We start from the raw sequence: 23,995 nt of genomic DNA, 5'->3' as shown, positions 1-23,995 counted from the left end.
CACATTATCAAGTAAAACAGCAATTACTTATTCATAAGAAATAAACTATAATAATTAAATTTTAAAAAGAAAACAAAAATAATGACAAAGAAGCCTGTGATTAGATGAAAAGCTTCCTTTGAAAATAGAACCCAAGACACTTCAAGCGAAAAAAGTCACCTCCATTTTTCTAAAAATATCATTACTTTTCTCCCCTTTCCCTCAAAAGTGATTTTTTTTCCAACAGCCCATTTATTTCAGCCTCAAGTAGATACACATCATATGCACCATAATATTTTTTTAAGGTTTTAGACAATGTTACTGTCAGGCTTCCTGGCTTTATAGGATTCAGAGGCCAATTCAATTACGGTAGCTGCTATGATATTTGCCTTTTCCTCAACACTCCTCATGACAGACAAAATGAAATTCTGCAAGGTGAACAGTGAATGTTTGTGTGCATTGGCAACGACTACATTCACGTCATGTTAAACACTCCCATATTTTCTACTCATAAGATGTATAATATTAATGATTTATGCATTTACTTTGTCCAATTATAAATGCTTAAGAATGATTTACACATGAGTGAAAACCTCCAGCCTCCTCAAAGTTCAAAGAATTTGAAATAAAATGAAATTAAAAGGAACACATTTACAGTCTGCCACGGAGTGATTCTCCTATCTAAAAATTAAATGTAGTAAATTTGAAACTCAAGAATTAAAAAACAGTTTACAAATAAAGCTGACATTAAAAATTCTAAGAACATCAAAAAATAAATCCTATTAAAATCACAATTACAATAACATAACAGCAGATAACTAGTTAAGTCCAAATTAAATTTTTTTCTACATATTCCATTATCCTCCATCCCCTTCCCTTTTGCCAAGGAAAGGATGGCACAGAGTTGGTGAGGGAAAAAATAATAAAAAAAATTCAGCGTAAATGCTTTCAGTTGTAAAATAAATCTTTCAAGTAAATTTCGACCCTGGGTTATCATACAATTTCTCTTATTCACATCTATTCGTATTGTGTAACAATACTTACAAAAAGAAAATTCAATGAGGTATCTCTTTCAAGGACAATGTATGGTACATATAAATTTGAAATCTGAAATTACCACTATAATCTCAAATCTTTCATACTATTAAACATCAACAGGTTGACATAACATCTGTTCTTCAATTTATCACCCAAGTTGTTATGGTAACCAAGTATGTGGGCTATGTGTTTCCTAAATTTAACTGATTTTTTCAAGTAAATAAAATTATAACGTATCATATTATTAACTACAAATAACAGTATTATTATAACCCTATATTTATCCTTTTTAAATGCTAGTGGATCACAGGATTATATTTGGGCATTTATACACACTATATCTCAGAATTCACATTTAGAAAAGCATATACTTTTTTCTAATTTGGGGGTGTTTTCTTGATTTAGAAACAAAACAAAACAAAAAGGAACCAATCTATTTTCAAAACAATACACTATACTAAAACACTCCAAAATTACATGATTGCACTGCCTTGTAGGAGCCGTGGATCACATTCTTTTCAAACGTAATTCAGACCCCGTTCTCTTCCAGTTCTCTGCTTAAAACCCTCCACTGGTGTTCCCTATCTAAGCAGAAGCCAAAATCCTTTCTTTCTGCAGGGCAACAAAACCCGCCCCCTCCATTTACTGCATCCAGATACACCTGTTTCCTGCTGGTCCTTGACTACACCAGGCTCACTCCTGCCTCAGGGACTTGGACTCACTCCGCCCTCTGCCTGGAAGGCTTTTCCTCGTAGACAGCCATGTGACTCACTCTCTCACTCATTTCAAGTCTTATTCAAATACCATCCTCTCAGTGCAAGGTTCTTGGACCAACCCCATTTCAAACAGCTATTCCAGTGCATGACCACCGCTGCTCACACACTACCTATCAGCTATGGAATGAACTGTGACCTCCCCGAATTCATATGCTAAGCTCTAATTTCCAGTGTGATAGTACTTAAAGATGGGGCTTTGGGGAGGTAATTATGTTTAGACGAGGTCATGAGGATGGGGCCCTCATGATGTCATAGTGTCCTTAACAGAGAGGAAGAGACACTAGTACAATCACTCTCTACCACATGGGACACAGCGAGAAGGCAGCTGTCTGCAGCCATGAAGAGACACCCCAGAAACTGAATCAGCCAGGACCTTATTATTGGACTTCCAGCCCTCAGAATTGAGAAAAGGGAATTTCTGTTGCTTAAGACAGAACCTTGATCTTGAACTTCTAGCCTTCAAACCTATGAAGAAATGAATTGCTGTTGTTTAAGCTTACCCAGTTTATGGTATTCTGTTATGGCAGCCCAAGCTAACACACAATATCTCTTCCTTTATTTTCCTCCCTCTCATTACTAACATACAATATATTGGTGATTTATTCTGTACACTTCTAATTTATTTTACTCATTATCTGTTATCCTTTACTGCAGAAGACGTGGGCAGGCTTTTTTGTCTCTTTTGCTCACAGCACCTACAATACCTACAATCTGGCACATAACAGGTAATAAATATTTGTTGAATGCATAAAGTATACATTTAAAACATCTTAAATGTTGATATGCTACAGTAAGAAATAATATACTTCTGTGATAATATTCAAGGAATCAAATATATATCTTTAATATATAAAAGATTAAAAAATGTGTCTTCAATAAGTTAAATTTTAAAAAATCAAAATTAATAAGATTCACATTCTCATAGAACCAAAGAATCTTATTTTCCTGATTTTCTTGGTCTTTTCTCCTCCTACAAACCTGATCTGCTTCAATATCTGTCTTCCTCCTACCAATTAAATGTGGAGTCCACCTAATGATCCTGTTAGCTGTCCGGGATCATTTTCTCTGCTTACTTTCTAGGGGAGCTCACCTAATCCGACTCCTGAAATGATCACCTTTTTTGGGTGACTCTGAAATCCTCTTCTCTGAGTAGATACCTCTGTATTCTGGTGCTATGTTCCCATCTACCTTTGAGATGGACATCGCCTCATGCACACTGTCAGAACATCAAACGACAGGAGCTTTAAGTAGAATACAACATTGTCCTCACTTAAGTGCGAAAAAACCTTAAATAAAATCTAACCCCCAAAACCTAGTCTTTAGTAGTACAGACTCACATAACTCTATATATCGCCTGAGGAATTGCTTCTTTCATTACAGAAATTAGACCTATGATAGTAGGGAATTCCAATCTCTGAATTATGACTATGTATTCTAATTAACAATATACTCCTGCACTAACTATCAGTTTCACTTCAACCCACTGAATTATTCCCAATATTGTAGTAGAGTTTTATTACTTTCAAATTGAATTTAATCACTTGGGGGGAAAATACAAGAAATTATATGAGGCTTTCAAATTAAGTTTCTGAACTAGGATAGTTTATTTTTAGAAGAAAAATATCTCTCTTTTTTCTTTTGTCATTGGTTTCCAAATAACATATCTGTTTCTCCAACCATTTTTCTTCATACGCACTAATCAACTCATTAATATTAATACTATCATTATTATTAGTCTTTTCTAGGGCCACACCCACAGCATATGGAAGTTACCAGGCTAGGGGTTGAATCAGAGCTGCAGTTGCTGGCCTATACCACAGCCATAGCAATGCAGGATCCCAGCCACGTCTATGACCTACACTGCAGCTCACAGGAACACAATGCTGCATCCTTAACACACTGAGCAAGGCCAGGGATTGAACCCGCGTCCTCATGAATACTACTCAGGTTCATTTCCACTGAGCCACAACGGGATCGCCATTATTATTTTAAAGACTTCTCTAAAGCATATTTATTACTTCTCTCAAGATCCTCAGTTATCTGATGATGAAACAAAAACTCAGAATTTAGGACAGGCTTCAGATAAAAGTTGGGTAGAATTCATTATCCAGTTTAAGCAAATCATATATATTTGGAATTTCACTGGAAACAATTACAAAGAAAGGAAATGCCAAGAGAAATCCATGTGGCTACTGTAGCTTTGGAGACAGGTGAAGGCTCCCTGGGTGGTATGCGGTCCCTGGGCTTAGGAGCACTGAGACAACACTGACCGGAGTCAGCGCTCTTCAACACAAGTCAGGTACTAACCAAACACATACTGTCCCAGTCTTGTGCTGCCTTTTAGGATGAATAATTGCTACAGACTATATCAAGTAAACTTCACTGCTGTTTCTTTCTGACATGTTTTTTCTTCAAATTAAGAGTATAAATGGAATATATTTATGATAGTCTCAAGAACCCTTGTCTGGCTGTCCCCACTACTCATAAAAGGCACAAAACATGCCCAAATTATCAACAAATCCTATCATCATTCCTTTCAAAACATATTCAAAATCTAACAAGTTCTCTCCTTCTGCTCTGCCTCCAGAATCTCTTATCAGGATCATTGCAAGACGCTTAAATAGTCTCCTGAGTCCATCTCTGCTCCACTACAGTCTACTCTCCACACAGGAGCCCCAGTGATCACTGCAAGATGCGTGAGTCAGATCAAGCCCCTCTTCTGCTCAAAACCCTCTCTCAGCTTCCCAAATCACTTGAAACAAAAGTCAAGTCCTTATGATCGTACAAAAGACCCTTCATGGTTCAGCTCCTGCTCCATCTCAACCATGCTCCCCTCTCTTACTCCATTCAGTCTCAAAGTCCTCCTGGCTATTCTTTGAACACACTGAGCATACTCTCACTTCAAGTCCAGGGCATCTGCTGCTTCCTCAGCCTAAAAGACTCTTTTCCCAGATATCCACAAGACTGGCTCCCTGGCTTCATTCCAGATCCTGTTCAGTGTGGCCTTCCTTGACAAACCAACACAGACTAGCACAGCTGCCCAGCCCTCCCTACTGACTTTAGCCTGCTTTGTTTTCCCTCAACGTGGTTATCACTGCTTGACAGACTATATGTATGTTTGGTTTTGTTGTTTATTTGGCCATACCTGCATCATGCCTAAGTTCCTGGGCCAGGAATTGAACTCACCACAGCAGTGACCCAAGCTGCTGCAGTGAACAAAGCTAGATCCTTAATACACGAGGCCACCAGGGAACTCCTGTATGGATCTTTGTTTTTGTTTATTATTTGCATTACCTAACTAGAATATTAGCTCCAAGAAAACAGAGACTGCTTTGTTCTTTGCTCATTCCCTAGCAAAAGAATGCAGACAGAATGGTAGATTAACAAATGAATATTAATAAGTTTTGACCATTTAAATGAATAAATTAATCTTACCCCAAAGAAGCAAAATTATACCTCAAAATGTATACCTCAATATTTCTTATGTTTCATATGATAAATCATATTTCCTGTTATACTAAAAATCATTTTGTACTTATCTTAGTATCCTGAAAGTATCAAGACCATGTATTACTTCTTTTATATCTCCATATTTAACATCATTCCTTTCTTATAATATGTACTCAATGTTTATTAACCTGAATTTGAAGTCATATGTAAAGATACTTTTATAATATACTTTTATCTATTATGTTATCCTTTAGCAAATAGCCCAAAACAAATTCTTAAATTGCTAAAGAATATCCTGCTTTTATAATCAATCAGAAAATTTATTGCAAGTAATATAGAAGAAAGCATGTACCCTGGCTTATAGATGTGGGACATTCATTTTGTACCTGTATGGAAACCACAGAAAACACTGTGAATTATGTTAAATCAAAATATTTTTAGAAGATAGTGAATACTACTTGGGAGAAAGCTGCTTCAGCTTGATCCATTAATGAATTCTACAGAAAAAAAAAAAAAAGAGCCACACAGTACATGCTTTATTTTATCTTTTTAAAGAAATAACCAGAAAGCAAACTAATCTGAAAGAGATTTTTTTTTCTCCTAAGAAAGCAAATTCCAGAATCCCTACTAGAATTAATATCCAGTTGACCCCCAATTTTTGCACCATTCATTAACAGCATTAATGGGTATTTTTAGTGATATCACACAGAAAAAATATGATCAGTCTGTTGAAAAATATGCCTTGAGTTTTAGACTTTCACCAAATCATTTAAAATTTTAAAATATTACACTGGACACACCAATCTATTCCTCAAGACTTGTGGACTAGCAGGATTTACTTTTCAGTCAAATCCTTTGAAAACTGAGAGCAGTCAAAATAGTTGACAGGGTAGTGCTCTTGTTCTAAGCACAAGCAACAGTGTTAAAACTAAATGACAGTAAAAATAATGTCTTGCCTTATATAGCGTTAGCTCACCTGGGGTATGAGTGTATCCAAGTACTCAGCTCGATTGCCATGAGAAGGGTGTGTAGATAACCACTCTGGCAGCTTGGCATGACCATAGAGGCTATCTGCAAATTCCATCTGCTGCCAAAACACTGAACTGGCTCTGACGTCCACACAAGCCTGAAGCCAAAATTAATGAAAGCACAAAGTAAGCCTATTTATGAAAACATTATTTTAAATTTGCCTTTATGTCACTACATGTTTTTAAAATACTTTTTTACCATTTTAATACAAGTGGAACATGCTCATGGCTTTTATTTTTAAAAAATTTTTAAATATGGTATTATAAAACCCAAAAGAACCCTCCTTCCCTCCTCGCCCTATACAGCATTCACAATAATCCCACTCCCAAAGACAACCCACTGTTTTCAATATGATGGATATTAAGAACATGTATCAAGAGCAAAACTCCTCCATGCAAATTAAAATTTTTTGTTTTCATTAAAAGATTTTAAAATCTAATCTGTTATTAAACTATACTAAAGAAATTAGTCTTAATCCATACCACTAGAATAATTAGAAGACCTCAAATAAATATAAAGACAGTTATATTTTCAATGTGCACATCAATTTATCTACTTTTCCTTAATCAGTTTACTGAAGAACATATTTAAGTCAGTTAAAATACCTTACAAAAGCATTAGCGTCTTTTTTAAAAAGGGGGTGTATAATCTCTGTGTATACATATGTACAATTTCATCATATACATACACTTATTTATGCAAAGAATATGTCTGGAAAGCTATTTAAGAAACAGTTTTCTGTTTCTTTTTGTTTCTTTTTTTTTTTTTTTCTTTTTAGGGCTGCACTGGCAGCACATGGAGGTTCCCAGGCTAGGGGTCCAACTGGAGCCATAGCTGCCGGCCTACACCACAGCCACGGCAACACTAGATCCAAGCCAAGTCTGCAACCTACACCCCAGCTCATTCTGGATCCTTAACCCACTGAGTAAGGCCAGGGATCGAACCTGCAACCTCATAGTTCCTAGTCAGATTTATTTCTGCTATACCATGATGGGAACTCCAAGAAACCATTAATAGTAGCTGCCTTAAGAGTATAACTGGGATGTTTAATGGTGGACTTTCACTTCTGAACTACATTTAAGCATGTTATTTTTATAGTAAACTATTTTCTAAGTCCTACATAAGGTGATTTAGTAAGTGTTACTAAATGCCTGTTCAATTTTTTCACATTTCTTAACTTTTTCTATGAAATATGACTGGGAGAAAAGTGAATTTCCCAAATATTTTTACTCTTGATTAAAACAATTAAGGAAAAAAATTACACTGCATTGACTGAAACATGCTGTCAAAAGTCTGAATATGCTATCGGCCTTAAAACAGTGCAACGACAACAGCTAAAAACGCAAATAAAGAACATCATATGCTACTCTAGGTAGTCAAGATCCACGCCACATTATTTTTCACAAACATTAATATCATTTTCAAATACTGGAAAATGAAAAGAAAAATAATTTGAAATTCAAGTAAATTTAACTCAATGTTTAAAGCAATACAATTCTTTTTTATTGTGGTAAAATACACATAACATAAATTTTACCACCTAACCATTTTTAAGTGTGTGTCTCAGTGGTACTGAACACACTCACATTGTGGTGCCATAACCATCACCTATACCTATAGCTCTTTTCATCTAGTAAAACTAAAACTCTATACCCATTAAACGATAACTATTCTTCCCTCACCACAGCTCCTGGCAACCACCATTACAATTCTGTCTTTACAACTTTGACTACCTCTAAGGACTTCAAATAAATGGAATCACATGGTTATTTGTCCTTTTGTGACTGACTTATCTTACTCTGCATAATATCCTCAAGGTTCATCCATGTTACAGCATATTACAGAATTTCCTTCTTTTTAGGCTGTATATAACACATTTTTCTTATCCATCCATCAGTCAATGGACATTTAGGTTGCTTCTACATTAGCTATTGTGAATAATGTTGCTTGAATATGAGTGTACAAATATCTTTTCAAAACCTAGGCTTCAATTCTCTGGGGCATATATCCATGAGTGGAAATGCTGGATCATAGGTAATTTTATTTTTTAATTTTTTGAAAAACCACCATACAATTTACACAGTGGCCATGCCATTTTACATTTCCATCAGCGATGTACAAGAGTTCTGATTTTTTTATTGTTGCTATTGGTTTCTTGTTTTGGGTTTTTTGGTAGGTTTGTTTGTTTGTTTTTGTTTTGTGGCTACAGCAATGCAACCACTTGATGTAGGACCTCAGTTCCCAGACTAGGGAATTAACCCAGGCCACAGTGATGAAAGCACCAAATCCTAAGCACTAGACCACCAGGGAACTCCCAAGAGTTCTTCACATTTCCTTCACATCTTTGCCAGCACTTATTATTTCATGCTATTTTGATACTAGTAATCCTAATGAGTGTGAGGTGGTATCTCACTGTAGTTTTGATTTTCATTTCCCTAATGATTAGCAATGTTAACCTCTTTTCATGTGCTTATCATTGGCCATTCACATTTCTTCTCTGGAGAAATGTTTATTCAAGTCTTTTGTTGACTTTTGAGTCAGGTTTTGTTGTTGTTGTTCAGTTTTAGAAGTTCCCTATATAATGATCTTATTTCCTTATCAGATATATGATTTGCAAATATTTCCTCCCATTCTGTGAGTAAACTCTTTGGATGGTGTCTTTTTTGTTTGTTTCTTAGTTAACACTTTATTGTGCTTATTGGTAAACAAATCAATAGACAGTCTCTTTTTACTGTTTTGTGAGCTTTTTGAGGGCAGGAACGACGTCTGATTCACCCACCGTAGCCTCTCAGAGTGTTCTGCTGAGTGGACCACAGAGTCTGGAATTGCAGTCAGTCTGACATCAATGTCCTGCTCGTTACAAAAGAAAACTGGGCATCTCTAAGCCAGGAGACCACATGTACCACGGAGAGATGAACAAGAGAGACACAAGGAGTCCTCAGGGAACGGAGTGGAAGTCTCTGAGGCACCACATCCTCAGAATTGCATGTGGCACCAAAGTTACCCTCAGCCTCAGTGTCTGCCAACAGGATGGAGATGTGGGTGGTGTCTTTTGAGGCAATTTTTTTTTTATTATTTTCATGAAGTCCAATTTGTCTAATTTTTCTTCTGTCAACTATACCTTTGGATCATATCTAAGAAACCATTACCAAAACCAATGTTGTAAAGCTCTGTCCTAAGTGTTTTCCTAAGAGTCTTATTGTTTTAGGTCTTTTATACTTAGGTCCTTAAATTTTAAGTTAACTTTTATATACAGTGTTATGTAAAGTTCCAACTTCATTCTTTTGTATGTGGATATCCTGTTTTTCCCAGCACTATTTCCTCGAAACACTGTCCTTTACCCATTTTCCACCCTTGACAAAAAAACCATTTGACCATATGCGTGAGGGTTTACTGTGGGCTTATCTATTCCATTGATCTTTGTCTTTTATGTCTATACTACACTTTTTGATTACTGCAAATCTGTAGTAAGTTTTGAAATCAGGAAGTGTGAGTCCTCTAGTTTTGTTCTTTTTCAAGATTATTTTGTCTATTCAGGTCCCTTAAGATTGCATATGGATTTTTGAATGGGTTTTACTATTTCTGCAGAAAAAAAAAAAAAGTCATTGAATTTTGATAGTGATTACATTGAATCTGTAGATTGGTTTGGGTGCTGATGGTTTATCAACATTAAGTTTTCCAATCAACGAACATAATATGTTCTTCCACTCATTTATGTATTCTTTAAATTGTTCCAGAAATTTTTTTGTAGTTTTCATTGTACAAGTCTTTTTCCTCCCCGGTTAATTTCCAAGTTTTTTATTCTTGTTGATGCTATTGTAAATGGAATTATTTTGGTAATTTCCTTTTCAAATTGTTCACTGTTCATGTATAGAAATACAACTGATTTTTGTGTGATTTCATATCCTGCTACTTTGTTAAATTTAAAATCATTTATTAGTTTAAACACCTTTTTTTTGGCAGGGTCTTCAGGGTTTTCTCCATATATGATCATTTCATCTGCAAAGAGAGATAATTCTACTTCTTTCTTTCCAATCTGGATGCCTTTTTCATGCTGTGGCTAGAATCTTCCAGTACTATGCTGAATAGAAGTGAAAGTGGGCATCCTTGCCTCGTTCCTGATCCTAAAGGAAAAGTTTTCAGCCTTTTCGGCTGTGGGTTTTTCATATGTGGTTTTTATTGTGGTGATGTAATTTCTTTCTTCCCTTATTTTGCTGAGTGTTCCTTATCATGAAAGGGTATTGAATTTTGTCAAATGCTTATCCTGTGTCAATTAAGCTAATCAAATGGCTTTTCCCCTTCATTTTGTTGACATAAAAATTGATTAAAGTAATATGCTATATGTTGAACTATTCTTGCATTCCAGGGATAAATGCTACTTAGTTATGGTATACAATCCTTTCAAAATGCTGCTGAATCCTATTTGCCAGTTTTCTGTTGAGAATTTTTACATCAATGTTCATAGGGGATATCAGTCATAGCTTTCTTTTCTTATACGGTATCTCAGTCTAGCTTTGGTATTAAAGTTACACTGTATTCACAGAATGAGTTAGGAAGTGTTCCTGCTTCTTTAAATTTGTGGGAAGTTAGAAAAGGATTCTTTAAATCATTCACCAGTGACGCTGTCAGATCCAGGACTCTTCTCTGCTGAATGATATTTGATTACTGATTCAATGTAATTACTAATTATAGGTTTATCCAGGTTTTCTATTTCTTCATGATTTAGTCTTGGTAGGTTTTGCCTTTCTAGAAATTTGTCCGTTTCATCTAGGTTATCCAATTGTTTGGTATACAATTGTGTAGCACTCTCTTACAATCCTTTTTATTTCTGTATAATCAGTAGTAAGGCTCCCCACCTTCACTTCTGAGTTTAGTAATTTGAGTTGATTAGTCCAGCTAGCTCAAGGTCTGTTAATTTTATCTTTTCAAAGAACAAGTTTTTGGTTTTACTGATTTTTCCCTACTTAATAGAGAGTCTAAGCGATATGCTACTAAAGAACCAATGGATCATTGAATAAATCAAAAAAAAAAAAAAAAAAAACCAAGAGACAAATGAAAATGAAAACACAGCAATCCAAAACCTATCAGACACAGGAAAAGCTGTGGGAAGTTTATGGCAATAAAAGCTTATCTCAGGAAACAAGAAAAATCTCAAATAAACAACTTAATCCTACACCTAAAGGAATTAGAGAAAGAACAACAAAACCCAAAGTCAGTAAAAGCAAAGGAATCATAAAGATAGAGCAGAAATAGGAGTTCCCATTGTGGCACAGTGGTTAACAAATCCGACTAGGAACCATGAGGCTGCAGGTTCGATCCCTACCCTTGCTCAGTGGGTTAACGATCCGGCGTTGCTGTGAGCTGTGGTGTAGGTTTCAGATGCGGCTCGGATCCTGCGTTGCTGTGGCTCTGGCGTAGGCCGGTGGCTACAGCTCCGATTAGACCCCTAACCTGGGAACCTCCATATGCCGCGGGAGCAGCCCAAAAAATGACAAAAAGCCAAAAAGCCAAAAAAAAAAAAAAAAAAAGAGCAGAAATAAATGAAATAGAAACTAAAAAAAAAAAAAAAAGTAGAAAAGATCAATGAAACTAAAACTTTGTTCTTTGAAAAGATAAACGAAATTGATAAACCTTTAGTCAGACCCATTAAGAAAAAAAAAGGGAGAGGGCCCAAATCAATAAAATCATAAATGAAAAAAAGAGAAGTTAAACTGACACCACAGAAATAAAAAGTATCACAAGAGACTATTAGGAAGATATATCAATATAATAGACAAGCTCTTAGAAAGTTGCAATCTCTGAGGACTGAACCAAGAAGAAACAGAAAAGCAGACCAATTACCAGTAACTAAATTGAATAATTTAAAAACTCCCAACAAACAAAAGTCTAGGACCAGATGGCTTCACAGGGGAATTCTACCAAACATAAAATTGACCTTCTAGTTAACACCTATCCTTCTGAAACTATCCCGAAAAATTGCAGAGGAAAGAACAAACTTTTGATATCATTCTATGAAGCCTGCCCCACCCCGACACCAAAACCAAAGATATCACTCAAAAAAGAAAATTACAGTCCAATATCACTGAACATAAATGCCAAAATCCTCAACAAATACTAGCAAACCAAATCCAATGAAATGTTAAAAAAAAAAATCATAAGCCATAATCAAGTGGGATTTATCCCAGGGATGAAAGGATATTTTTTCTTTTTATGTCTGCATCTGCGGCATAGGGGAGTTCCCAGACTGGGGGCTGAATCAGAGTTGCAGCTGTGGCCTATGACACAGCCACAGTAACATCATATCTGAGCCACATCTGCAACCTACACCACAGCTTGTGGAATTCCCAGATCCTTAACCCACTGAACAAGCAAGGCCAGGGATAGAACCCCACAATGATGGGTCCTTAACCCACTGAGCCACAATGGGTACTCTAATCTTTTTTCTTTCTGTCACTCAGCCTCAAAAATTTCTCAGGAGCACACGGAACATTCTCCAGGATAGAACTCATGTTAGGTGACAAAACAACTATCTTTTCCAGCCACAATGAAATGCAACTTGAAATCAACAGCCTAAAGGAAAACTAAATATTCATAAATGTGTGCAAATGAAATAACACATTCCTAGTACCAATGGGTAAAAGAGGGAATCAAAGGAAAAATATAAAATACCTTGAGCAAGATACTGCAAAACAAAAAAATACAAAACATACTAAAACCTACAGCAAAAAGAGTATTAAGAGAGAAATTTATAGCAATAAACATTTACATTAAAAGAGATTTCAAATAAGTAACCTAAATGTACCCCTTAAGGAGGTATAAAAAGGCCAAACTATGCCCAAAGTTCAGAGAAGTTAGAATAATGATTATAAGAGAAACAAACAAAATAGAGGATAGAAAAGCTATAGGAAGAAAATCAAAGAACTAAGAGATGATTTTTTAAGATAAGCAAAATTGAAAAACCATTACCTAGACTAAGAAAAAAAACAGTCAAATCACACATTGAAAAGGAGACATTACAATTGAAGCTATAGAAATAAAAAGGATCCTAGGAGACCACTGTGAATAGTTATATGGCAACAAATTGGATAAATCAGAAGAAATGGATAAATCCTAGAAATTTTCAACCTACAGAGACTAAATCATAAAGAAACAGAATATCTGAACAGATCCAAAACTGCTAAGGAGATTAAATCAGTAATAAAAAAAAAAAATCTTTCAACAAAGAAAATTCTAGACCAGGAGGTTTCATTAGTTAATTCTGTCAAACATTTAAAGAAGAATTAATGTGAATTCTTCTCAAATTCATCCAAAAAAAATGATCAGGAGGTAACACTTCCAAACTCATTTCACAAGGTCAGCATTACCCTGATACCAAAGCCAGACAAAAACACTAAGAAAACTATAGACCAATATTCCTGACGAACATAGATGCAAAATCCCTCAACAAAATATAAGCAAGCCAAATTCAATAGCACATTAAAAAAATAGCATATCATGACCACGTGGGCTCTATCCCTGGGATGCAAGGAAATTCAACATACAAAGACCAAGTAGTGTGATACACTTCACTAACAGAATGAGGGATAAAACTAATATGATCATATCAGTTAGAGCAAAAAAAATTTTTTTAATTCAACACACTTTAATGTAAAAAAACCAAACAAAACAACAAACTAGGAACAGAAGGAATTACTTTACCATAATAAAAGCTATACATGGAAAAAAAAAAAAAAAAAAGAACAACAGTGAACACCATATTTAACAATGAAAAACTGAAAGCTTTTCCTCTAAGAACAAGACAGAGATGGAGTGCCCTTCATAGCTCAGTGCTTAAGAAACCTGACTAGGATCCATGAGGATGCAGATTCATTCCCTGGCCTCATTCAGCGGGCTAAAGAGCCGGCCTTGCCATGAGCTGTGGTGTAGGTCGCAGACACAGCTCAGATCTGGTGTTGCTGTGATTGTGGTGCAGGCCTGCAGCTATGGCTCCAGTTCAACCCCTAGCCTGGGAACTTCCACATGCCGCAGGTGTGGCCCTAAAAAGCAAAAATAAAAAGGAACAAGACAAAGATGCTCACTCTTGACATTTCTATCCAACACAGTACTGGAAGTCCTAGCAAGTGCAATTATGGAGAAAAAAGGTCATACAACTCAGTACTGGAACACAGTACAGGTCATACAACACAGTACTGGAAGTCCTAGCAAGTGCAATTAGGAGAAAAAAGGTCATACAACTCAGAAAGGAAGTAAAATTATCTCTGCAGATGACATAGTCTTGTGTGTGGAAAACCCTAAATAGGAGTTCCCATTGTGGCTCGGTAAGTTAAGGACTCAACATTGTCTCTGTGTGAATGTGGGTTTGATCCCTGGCATTGCTCAATGGGTTAAGGATCCAGCTGTGCCAGATTCAGCTTGGATCTGGTGGTGCCATGGCTATAGTGTATGCCTCAGCCAAACCTCCATATGTCACAAGTGCAGCTGTGGAAAAAAAAGGAAAAAAGAAAACTCTAAATATGTTACAAAAGAAAACTGCCAGAATGAATTCACAAATGTTTCAGGATACAAAAGTAAACATACAAAAATCAGTTGTGTTTCTAAACACCAAAAACAAACTATCCAAAAAGGAAATTAAGAAAATAATTCTACTTATGATAGCATCAAAAATAATAAAATACTTAGGAATAAACTTCCAAGATTTGTATAATAAAAAGTACAAAATGCTGATAAAAGAAATTAAAGGAAATATAAATAAATGGAAAGACAGCCCATGTTCACGGACTGGAAGAATTAATACTGTTAAAATCCCCACTGTACCCAAAAGAATCTACAGAATATAATCACTATCAAAATCCCAAAGGCATTTTTAACAGAAATAGAAAAAAAATCTTAAAATTCATACACAACAGTCCCCAAATAACCAAACGAATCTTGAGAAAGAAAAACAAAGGTAGACTCATCAAACTTCCTAATTTCAAAATATAATACAAAACTACAGTAATTAAAACATAATGTTATTGGCATAAAGACAGACATATAGAACAACTGGTCAGAATAGACGGCACAGACACAAATTCAAGCAAACACAGGCAAATGATATTCAACAAGGGTGCCATGAATATATAACGGGCTAAGGATAGTCACTTCAACAAATGGTGTTAGCAAAACTAGACATCCACATGCAAGAATGAAACTGGACCTTACTTTTATACCACAGACAAAAATCAACTCAAAATAAAAAACTTAAACATAAAACTTAAAACCATGAAAGTCCTAGAAGAAAACATATGGGGAAAGTTTAATGACATTGGTCTTGGCCACAATTTCTTGGATCTGACATCAAAAGAACAGGCATCAAAGACAAAAAGAGACTTGTGGGACTACATCAAACTAAAAGACTTCCACATAGTAAAGGAAATACTTAACAGAGTAAAAGACAACCTACAGAATAGGAAAAATATCTGCAATCCATGTATTTGATAAGGGGTTAATATTCAAAAAATATAAGAAAATCCTACCACTCAACAGCAAAAATCAAATAGCCGATTAAAAATGGGCAAAGGACTGAATAAACATTTTTCTAAGACAATATAAAAATGGCCAACAGGTATATTAAAAAATGGCCAACAGCATTAATCATAGGATAATGCAAATCAAAACCACAAGAAGATGTCACCTCACATGTGTCAGGATACCTATTAATCTATTATCAAAAAAAAAAAAAAAAAGTAACTGTTGGCAAGACAAGGATGTGGGGAAACTGGATCTCTAAAACACCATCAGTGGAAATGTAAAACAGAAGAGCCACTATAGAAAATACATGGAGGTTCCTCAAAGATTAAAAATACAACTATTACATATGGATATTTACCTTAAAGAATCTGAATCAGGAGCTTGAAGAGATATTATCACTGCTATGTTCCTGGCAACATTATTTACAACCATCAAGAAGTGGAGATAATGTGTGTTCATTAATTAAAAATGGATAATGAAATGTGGCATATGCACAAAATGGAGTATTACTTAGTCTTTAAAAAGAAAGAAATACTGCCATACAAAACAACGTGGATAAACCTTGAGGACATTCGTCATAAGTGAAATAAGCCAGTCACAGAACGACAAATACTTTACAATTTCACTTATATGGATGAAGTATTTAAAAGAGTCAAACTCATAGAGCAGAAGGCAGATGGTGCTTGCCAGGAGCTGAGGGTAGGGAGAAAGGGAAAATTGCTACTCAATAGGCATAAATTTTCGATTACACAAGGTAAATAAATTCTGAAGATCTGCTGTACAACATCATGCCTGTGGTTAACAGTACTGCATTATACAAGTAAAAGTTTGTTAGGAGGGCAGATATCATGTTTAATGTTCCTACCACAATAAGAAAAAGAAGTGATATCAAAATTTTAAAAATAAATATTTAGGCTATCACAAGCATAACTCACTTGCCTCAATAAAAATTACGACAAAGTAAGGAATTCGTGTTTATCAAGTGTCTGGAAGTACATCAAGAGGGAAGGATGGTCACCTTCTAGACATTTCCTCTTATAAACAGATCTAGTAATGGCCTCAGCTGTCCAAGGGAAACATAAGAAAATACGTTTTTTTGGAATACTTGGGTCCTGGAATACTTTTTGAGATATTATGTTGAGGTAATGGGAAGACCAGGGGTTTTAGAACCAGGGAGATTGGGTTCAACATACCAGTTATTTATTTTATTTAATTAATAATCACTTACATGACATTATGTACCAAGTATTAACTCATTTATATATCACAACAACCTCATGAGGTATATACTATTATTATGCTCATTTTACAGATCAGGTGAAGAAACCAAGGCCCACAGGTCAAGAAATTTGCTTAAGGTAATAGAGCCAGTAAGCGACAGAGCTACAATTTACACCAAAGGGGACCAATTCCAGAGTCTGTAATCCTGGGCCAATAATTTAGTCTCCAGGAGTCTCAAATTTAAATGTAAATGAAATTAAAGCAGTGGATCATTGGGTTTAAATGTGAGAACTCTTACACGGTAGCCAGCCCATAATCTAGAACATGGTAGACATGATTTTTACTCTTCCTTTCTCCTGGTGAGCAACCAGAGGCCTATGAGTATTGCAGGAGCCTCAGTCTAGTCGTAAGTGATGATGTCATGAATTTACAACTAAATAAGGATCTAGTTTATTCAGCCTATAATATCAATATGCAGGAATCTGCACTGAGACATATTAACTGATGAAGAATTTGCTACTATTCAATTGGAAACTAAGCAGTATATGATATTCGTAAGAGTATAAGAGCTGTTCTTGTAATTTGAAATTTTCCCAACGTCAAAACAATGTTAGAGAAAAATATGGAATGAGGTCTATACCTAGTAGACCCTACCTATAGCCAAAATTATCATTAGAAGTACAAAGATGAAAAGTGTCTCTGAATTTTGCTATTTCCATTCACCTAGACTATCCAACCAAACTCCCACCAGCCATCACCTTATCCAAGAGGTAAATTCTGACACTAGCAGCTCCAAATTTTTCTTTGGAATGGTATTAACACCCTACACTTGTTCCAGTCATTCTGGCGTTCTCTCCTGTATTCCACAAAGATGTGTGGTAGATAAAAATAGGTAATACTACAAAGGACTGTGGCAGAGGGTAACTGGACACCTACAGGTAGAAGAACACACTGAGGCTATTTTCAAATGAGATTTTACAATTTTTCAGTTCTGTGAAAAATGTCATTGGTCATTTATAGGCTTGCACTGAATCTGTAGATCGCCTTAGTCAGTAGAGTTATTTTGACAATACTGACTCTTCCAATCCAAGAACATGGTATATCTATCCATCTGTTTGTGTTTCATTTGATTTCCTTCATCAGTGTCTTACAGTTTTCAGAGTATAGGTCTTTTGCCTCCTTAGGTATTTTACTCTCTTTTATGTGACGTAAATGGAATTATTTCCTTAATTTCTTTTTCTGATCTTTCATTCTTAGTGTATAGGAATGCAAGAGATTTCTATGTATTAATTTCATATCCTGCAACGTTACTGAATTCATTCATGAGCTCTAAGAGTTTTCTGGTAACATCTTTAGGATTTTCTGGGTATTGTATCATATCATCTGAAAACAGTAACAATTTTATTTCTTGTCCCTTTGGATTCCTTTTATGTCTTCTTTTTTTCTCTGACTGCCATAGCTAGGATTTCCAAAACCGTGTTGAATAAAATGGTGAGAGTGTCTTGTCCTTGTTTTGTTCCTGATCTTAGCAGAAATGCTTCCAGCTTTTCACCACTGAGAATGATGTTAGCTGTAGATTTGTCATATAAGGGCTTTATTATGTGGAGGTAGGTTCTTTCTATGCTCACTTTCTGGAGAGTTTTTTTTTTTATCATAAATGGATGTTGAATTTTGTAAAAATTATCATATAGTTTTTATTCTCTAGTTTGTTAATGTAGTGTATAATATTAACTGATTTGTGGATATTGAAAAATCCTTGCACATCTGGGATAAATCCCACTTGATCATGGTACAGAATCCTTTTGATGTATCATTATATTCAACTGGCTGATATTTTGTTGAGGATTTTTCCATCTATGATCATCAGTGCTACTGGCCTATAATTTTCTTTTTTTGTGGTGTCTTTGTCTGGTATTAGAGTGATGGTGGCTTCATATAATGGCTTGAGAGTCTATGGAAACACAAAATACCCTGAACAGCAATCTTCAGGGAAAAAAAAGAACTGGAGGAATCAGCCTCCTGACTTCACTACAAAGCTACAATCATCAAAGCAGTATGATACCAACATAAAAACAGAAATACAGATCAGTGGAACAGCATAAAAAGGCCAAAAATAAATCTACACCCTATGACGACAAAGGAGACAAGAATACACAATGCAGAAAAGACAGTTTCTTCAAAAAGTGATGCTGGAAAAACTGGGCAGCTACACGTAAAAGAATGATATTGAACACTCTCTAACACCATACACAAAAATAAACTCAAAATGAATTAAAGACCTAAACATAAGACTGGATAATATAAAACTCTCAGAGGAAAACATAGGCAAAAAACATGACACAAATTGTAGCAATATATTTTCTGACCTACCTCCTAGAGTAATGAAAATAAAAACAAAAATAAACCAATGGGACTTAATTAAACCTAAAAGCACTTTCACAGCAAAGGAAACTATAAACAAAACAAAAAGACACCCCATAGACTGGTAGAAAATATTTGCAAATGAAGTGATCAACAAGGGATTACTCTCAAAATATAAAAATAGCTCATATAGCTTTATACTAAAAAAAAATTTTTAAAAATTGTCAGAAGATCTAAACAAACATTTCTCCAAAGAAGACAGATGGCCAAAAAGCACATGAAATGATGCTCAATATCACTAATTATTAGAGAAATACAAATCAAAACTGTAATGAGATATCACCTCACACCAGGCGGAATGTCCATCATCACAAAATCTACATATAATAAATGCTGGAGAGGTGTGGAGAAAAGGGAACCCTCCCACACTGTTGGTGGGAATGCAAGATGGAGAACAGTATGAAGGTTCCTTAAAAAACTTAATATAGAACTACCACATGATCTAGCAATCCCACTCTTGGGCCTCTATCTAGAGAACACCAAAATTCAAAAAGATGCATGCACCCCAATGTCCACTGAATCACTGTTTACAATAGCCAAAGCATGGAAGCAACTTAAATGTCCATCAATAGACAAATGGATAAAGAAGAAATGGTACATATATACAATGGAATATTACTCAGCCACAAAAAAGAACGAAATAATGCCATTTGCAGCAACATGGGTGGACACAGAAATTATCATACTAAGTTAAATAAGTCAGACAGAGAAAGACAAATACCATATGAGATAACTAATATGTGGAATGTAATTAAAAAACTATATAAAAGAACTTACAAAACAGAAACAGACTCAAAGATTTAGAAACCAAACTTATAGCTACCAAAGGGGTAACATTAGGAGGGAGGGATAAATTAGGAGGCTGGGATTAATATTTTCACACTACTATATATAAAATAGGTAAGTTAACAAGGACCTACTTTATAGAACAGGGAAATCTACTCAATATTCTATAATAACTAATAAAAGACTCTGAAAAGGAATAGATATATGTGTATGTATAACTGATTCACTTTGCTATACACCTGAAACTAACACAACATTGTAAATCAACTCCAATAAAAATTTTACATGTATATTTATACATGTATGACAGGTCGCTATGCTGTACAGAAGAAACATGACACAATACTGTACATCAACTAGACTCTAATAAAAAGTTAATTTAAAAACCTCAAAATAAAATGAGATTTAAACAAACTAAAGCAGATATAAAAATGGTCCTCTTAGGGGCAATACTGCAGAAGGTCAAACTTGTTTCTACCAGATTAAAGTATTATAGAAAGTTTTACTTTAGAAATGAATGTAAAAATCATCATCCTGGGAGTGAAAAATCTTACTCTCTGGGAGCCCTTTGACAAGTTACTTGTTTTCTCTATCCCTCAGTTTCATCAGTAAAATGAGGATAATAACATACCTATACTTCACAGGTTTGCTATAAAGATGAAAAGAGTTAGCGTATTTTAAACACTCGGAACATGTGCAGCACACGATGAATCATTAACTACTACTGTTGTTGTCAAAACCATCCTCAGTGTCATTAGCACCATTGTTATCGCTGTCGTCATCATCAACCAGGAAACTGGTCTACCTCAGTCTCTCACCTTTACAGGCTCATTTTCCTAATACCACTGGTGGCATCACTTGTTAAAGCTCACTTTACCTTCTAACACACTTCTTGTCTAAACAACATTTTTTCAGGCAATAATTAAAAACTGCTCTTTTCCAACTAAATGTGATAGTTTCTTGGGATGGTTTCAGTTAAAGCATTCTCACTATGTGCCCATCCCTCTAACTGAAAAAGGATAAAACTTTGACGTATCAAAACTATTTTATTTTATATACTCTAAAAAGAGGAGAAATGAGGCATCTTTCACTATTTTATAATTCACTTCATATTTTAAAGTTTTCTGCATTTCTGATTGTCAGCATGTCAGTTCATCAACATAATTTTAATAAATTGTCATGTATATATATTTCTCTCCTAAAGTTTTATCATAAGACTTAATAGTAGTGCTAAAATTATAGAAACTAAAAAAGATTAAATGAATACAGAGAAGCATTCTCATTTCTCTAGGTAAAACAATCAGGTTCAAATGAGATATAATTCATTATGCAAGTTTACTTCATAACACACCTATTAAATGAGATGTTCTCATTTATTTTTTAAATGATTTTTATTTTTTCCATTAGAGTTGGTTTACAGTATTCTGTCAGTTTTTTTAATGATTTTTTATTTTTTCCATTATAGTTGGAAATGTTCTCATTTATTACTTTTTCTTTCTTAAATGAAGCACTAAAAAAGAACCTAAGATATTAGCCCAAATAGGACATAAAGATAGTTTACTGTGACAAACGCTTAGATTACTAACCTGGAAAATTCTGAGACTTGAATTCTAGCCTTGGTTCTTGCTACTAACTAGGTGTATGTTATCCAACAAATCACTGGACCTCTTTGGACCCTGACTTCCTAATCTGTAAAACGAGAAAGTGTATTAGGTTGTCTCTAATTTTCCTCTCTGCTCCAAAAGTCTGTGATTCTATATTATTTTACAGAGAGTTTAGAATTTTGAATTTTCTCTCATTTCTGCAATGAAAAGTAGATTTCACTTATTACCTGTTTCCCTCACTAGATGGTGCTATCCGCATAGTTATTCAGGCTACTTGAAGAAACCGGCCAGCTCTCTCTCTCAAGAGGGGTACTTAAAAGCACTTGGGATGGACAATTCCTCCCTCTGGAAGGTGCTCCAGGCGCTATAGGATACTTAACATCCCCACGCTGCCCACCATGCCCACTAAACACCAGAAATCCCCACCTCCCCAGTCACTGTGACAATCAAAACCAATCCTATACAGTGTCCTACTAAGGAACCATTCCCCAGCTCAGGACCACTAAAAGAAAATTAAGTTCTTCTTCATATTTAAGAAAGAGATACTCAAAAATAAAAATGTATGATTTAGTTGTTTGTGAAATTAAATAAACAAAGGTAGTTTCTGGAAATGACCGTCAGGTCAATTATCTTTTACGGTGACAAATGAATACACACACCACAGTATCAAATACTTCCCGAGACATCTTTTGTCAGCTGTAACTGGACAGCTAGTTGTTTTTCTGTGCTTAGGACATCTCAGTCCTACTAGTTTTCATACTATAGCTGTCATTCTTCTGATTACCCATACAATGATACACATCTCATAAATGAAAAATTAAAACTCTAAGAATGTAAATATACAAAATAAACTCACTCACAGCCAACAGTAGAATGGACACAGAAAGGGCTCTAGCAAAGGCAAACTGCCTATTTTGAAACAAGCCTCATGAACTTGATTTTAATGAATTTTCCATATTCTGTTTAGCCCTTGGCCTTAAAAGCTCATAAATCCAATGGGACAGCACATGACCAATAGATCCATCTCTCAGGAATAGTTCTTATTAGCCAAGCTCACAAGACTGACATAAAATCAGAAATGCCAGCTTACTGAGTTACAGCAGGAACTCTAAGTGCCCAAACTACAGGGGCACAGGGCATTTGTGTCCTCAGGTCAGCATGTTCTCTCCCTCATAGGCATGGGACAAAGGAACTCAGGCTGTAATCAGAAGGCAGTCTAGGAAGGACAGAATTAGGAATAAGAGAACTTACATTATGAGGTATGAACATTGAATGACAAGAAGTCAAAGGAGTTTGATGCATCAATGTCCAAAAAGAAGACATAAGCCACAAACAAGTATCAAGTTCAGGATACTGAAATTAACCTTTGAAGTAGGTACTATCATTATTCCTATTTTCCAGAACAGAAAATAGACTTGGAGAAGTTAAAGGATTTACCTACAAGTCACGTCGAGGAGATAAGGTTCAAACAACAGATCTGACCCTGGAGTCCAAGATCTCAACCACTGTGCAAGACAAGGTATGAAATCCTCAAAATTGCTAATGAGAAGTCTCTGCCTACCTTTCAGTTTTACTTCCTGGCACTGGTGCTCCTGAACTCTACCTACATTTTAGCTATACAGAATTTTCAACTACTGGACTAGACCATCACTTCTCTTGCCTTTGAACATGCCCTTCACCATGGTGAAAACATTCCACTCGACATCTTCACCAGGCTGTGTAAGTATTCTGTATCCCTACATTCTAGTAAGTGGTATACACAAACTAAATATATGTTGATCTAATAAATTAAAATCAACACAAGTCAGAGAAGAGCTGTGTACATCAGTTTAAGAGTGACACCTGGGCCTCAAATATCTGTCTTCTAATTGCTTCTGTTAACAAATACGAAAAAGAAATATGAGAGTTACCATCATGGCTCAGTGGTAATGAACCCAACTAGTATCCATGAGGACAAGCATTTGATCCCCGGCCTCACCCAGTGTGTTAAGTATCCAGTGTTGCTGTGAGCTGTGGTGTATGTCACAGATGTGGTTTAGATCCTGTGTTGCTGTGGCTTTGGTGTAGACTGGCAGCTGTAGCTCTGATTTTACCCCTAGCCTGGGAACTTACATATGCCACAGGGGCAGCACCACCACCTCCCAAAAAAGGACAAAGAAATATGTCAATCAGACATAGGGG

General features: G+C 35.4%; 1 protein-coding gene across 5 annotated transcripts in view; it reads right to left on the bottom strand.

The window, feature by feature from the left end:
• Window positions 1-23,995, bottom strand: part of OMA1 (OMA1 zinc metallopeptidase) — a 68,063-nt gene that overhangs the window by 11,611 nt on the left and 32,457 nt on the right. For all 5 annotated transcript variants that reach the window (XR_002345172.1, XM_003356445.4, XM_013999356.2 and 2 more), the window contains exon 8: window positions 6,220-6,369. Coding sequence is in view for 4 of the 5 variants with exons in the window: in XM_003356445.4 (XP_003356493.1) it covers window positions 6,220-6,369 (150 nt within the window). In the remaining variant the exon portion in view is untranslated. The remainder of the gene's footprint in view (window positions 1-6,219; window positions 6,370-23,995) is intronic.

This window comes from Sus scrofa, chromosome 6, assembly GCF_000003025.6.
Source record: "Sus scrofa isolate TJ Tabasco breed Duroc chromosome 6, Sscrofa11.1, whole genome shotgun sequence".
In the NCBI taxonomy this organism is placed as follows: Eukaryota; Metazoa; Chordata; class Mammalia; order Artiodactyla; family Suidae; genus Sus; species Sus scrofa.
This window is presented reverse-complemented; position numbering and strand designations above follow the sequence as displayed.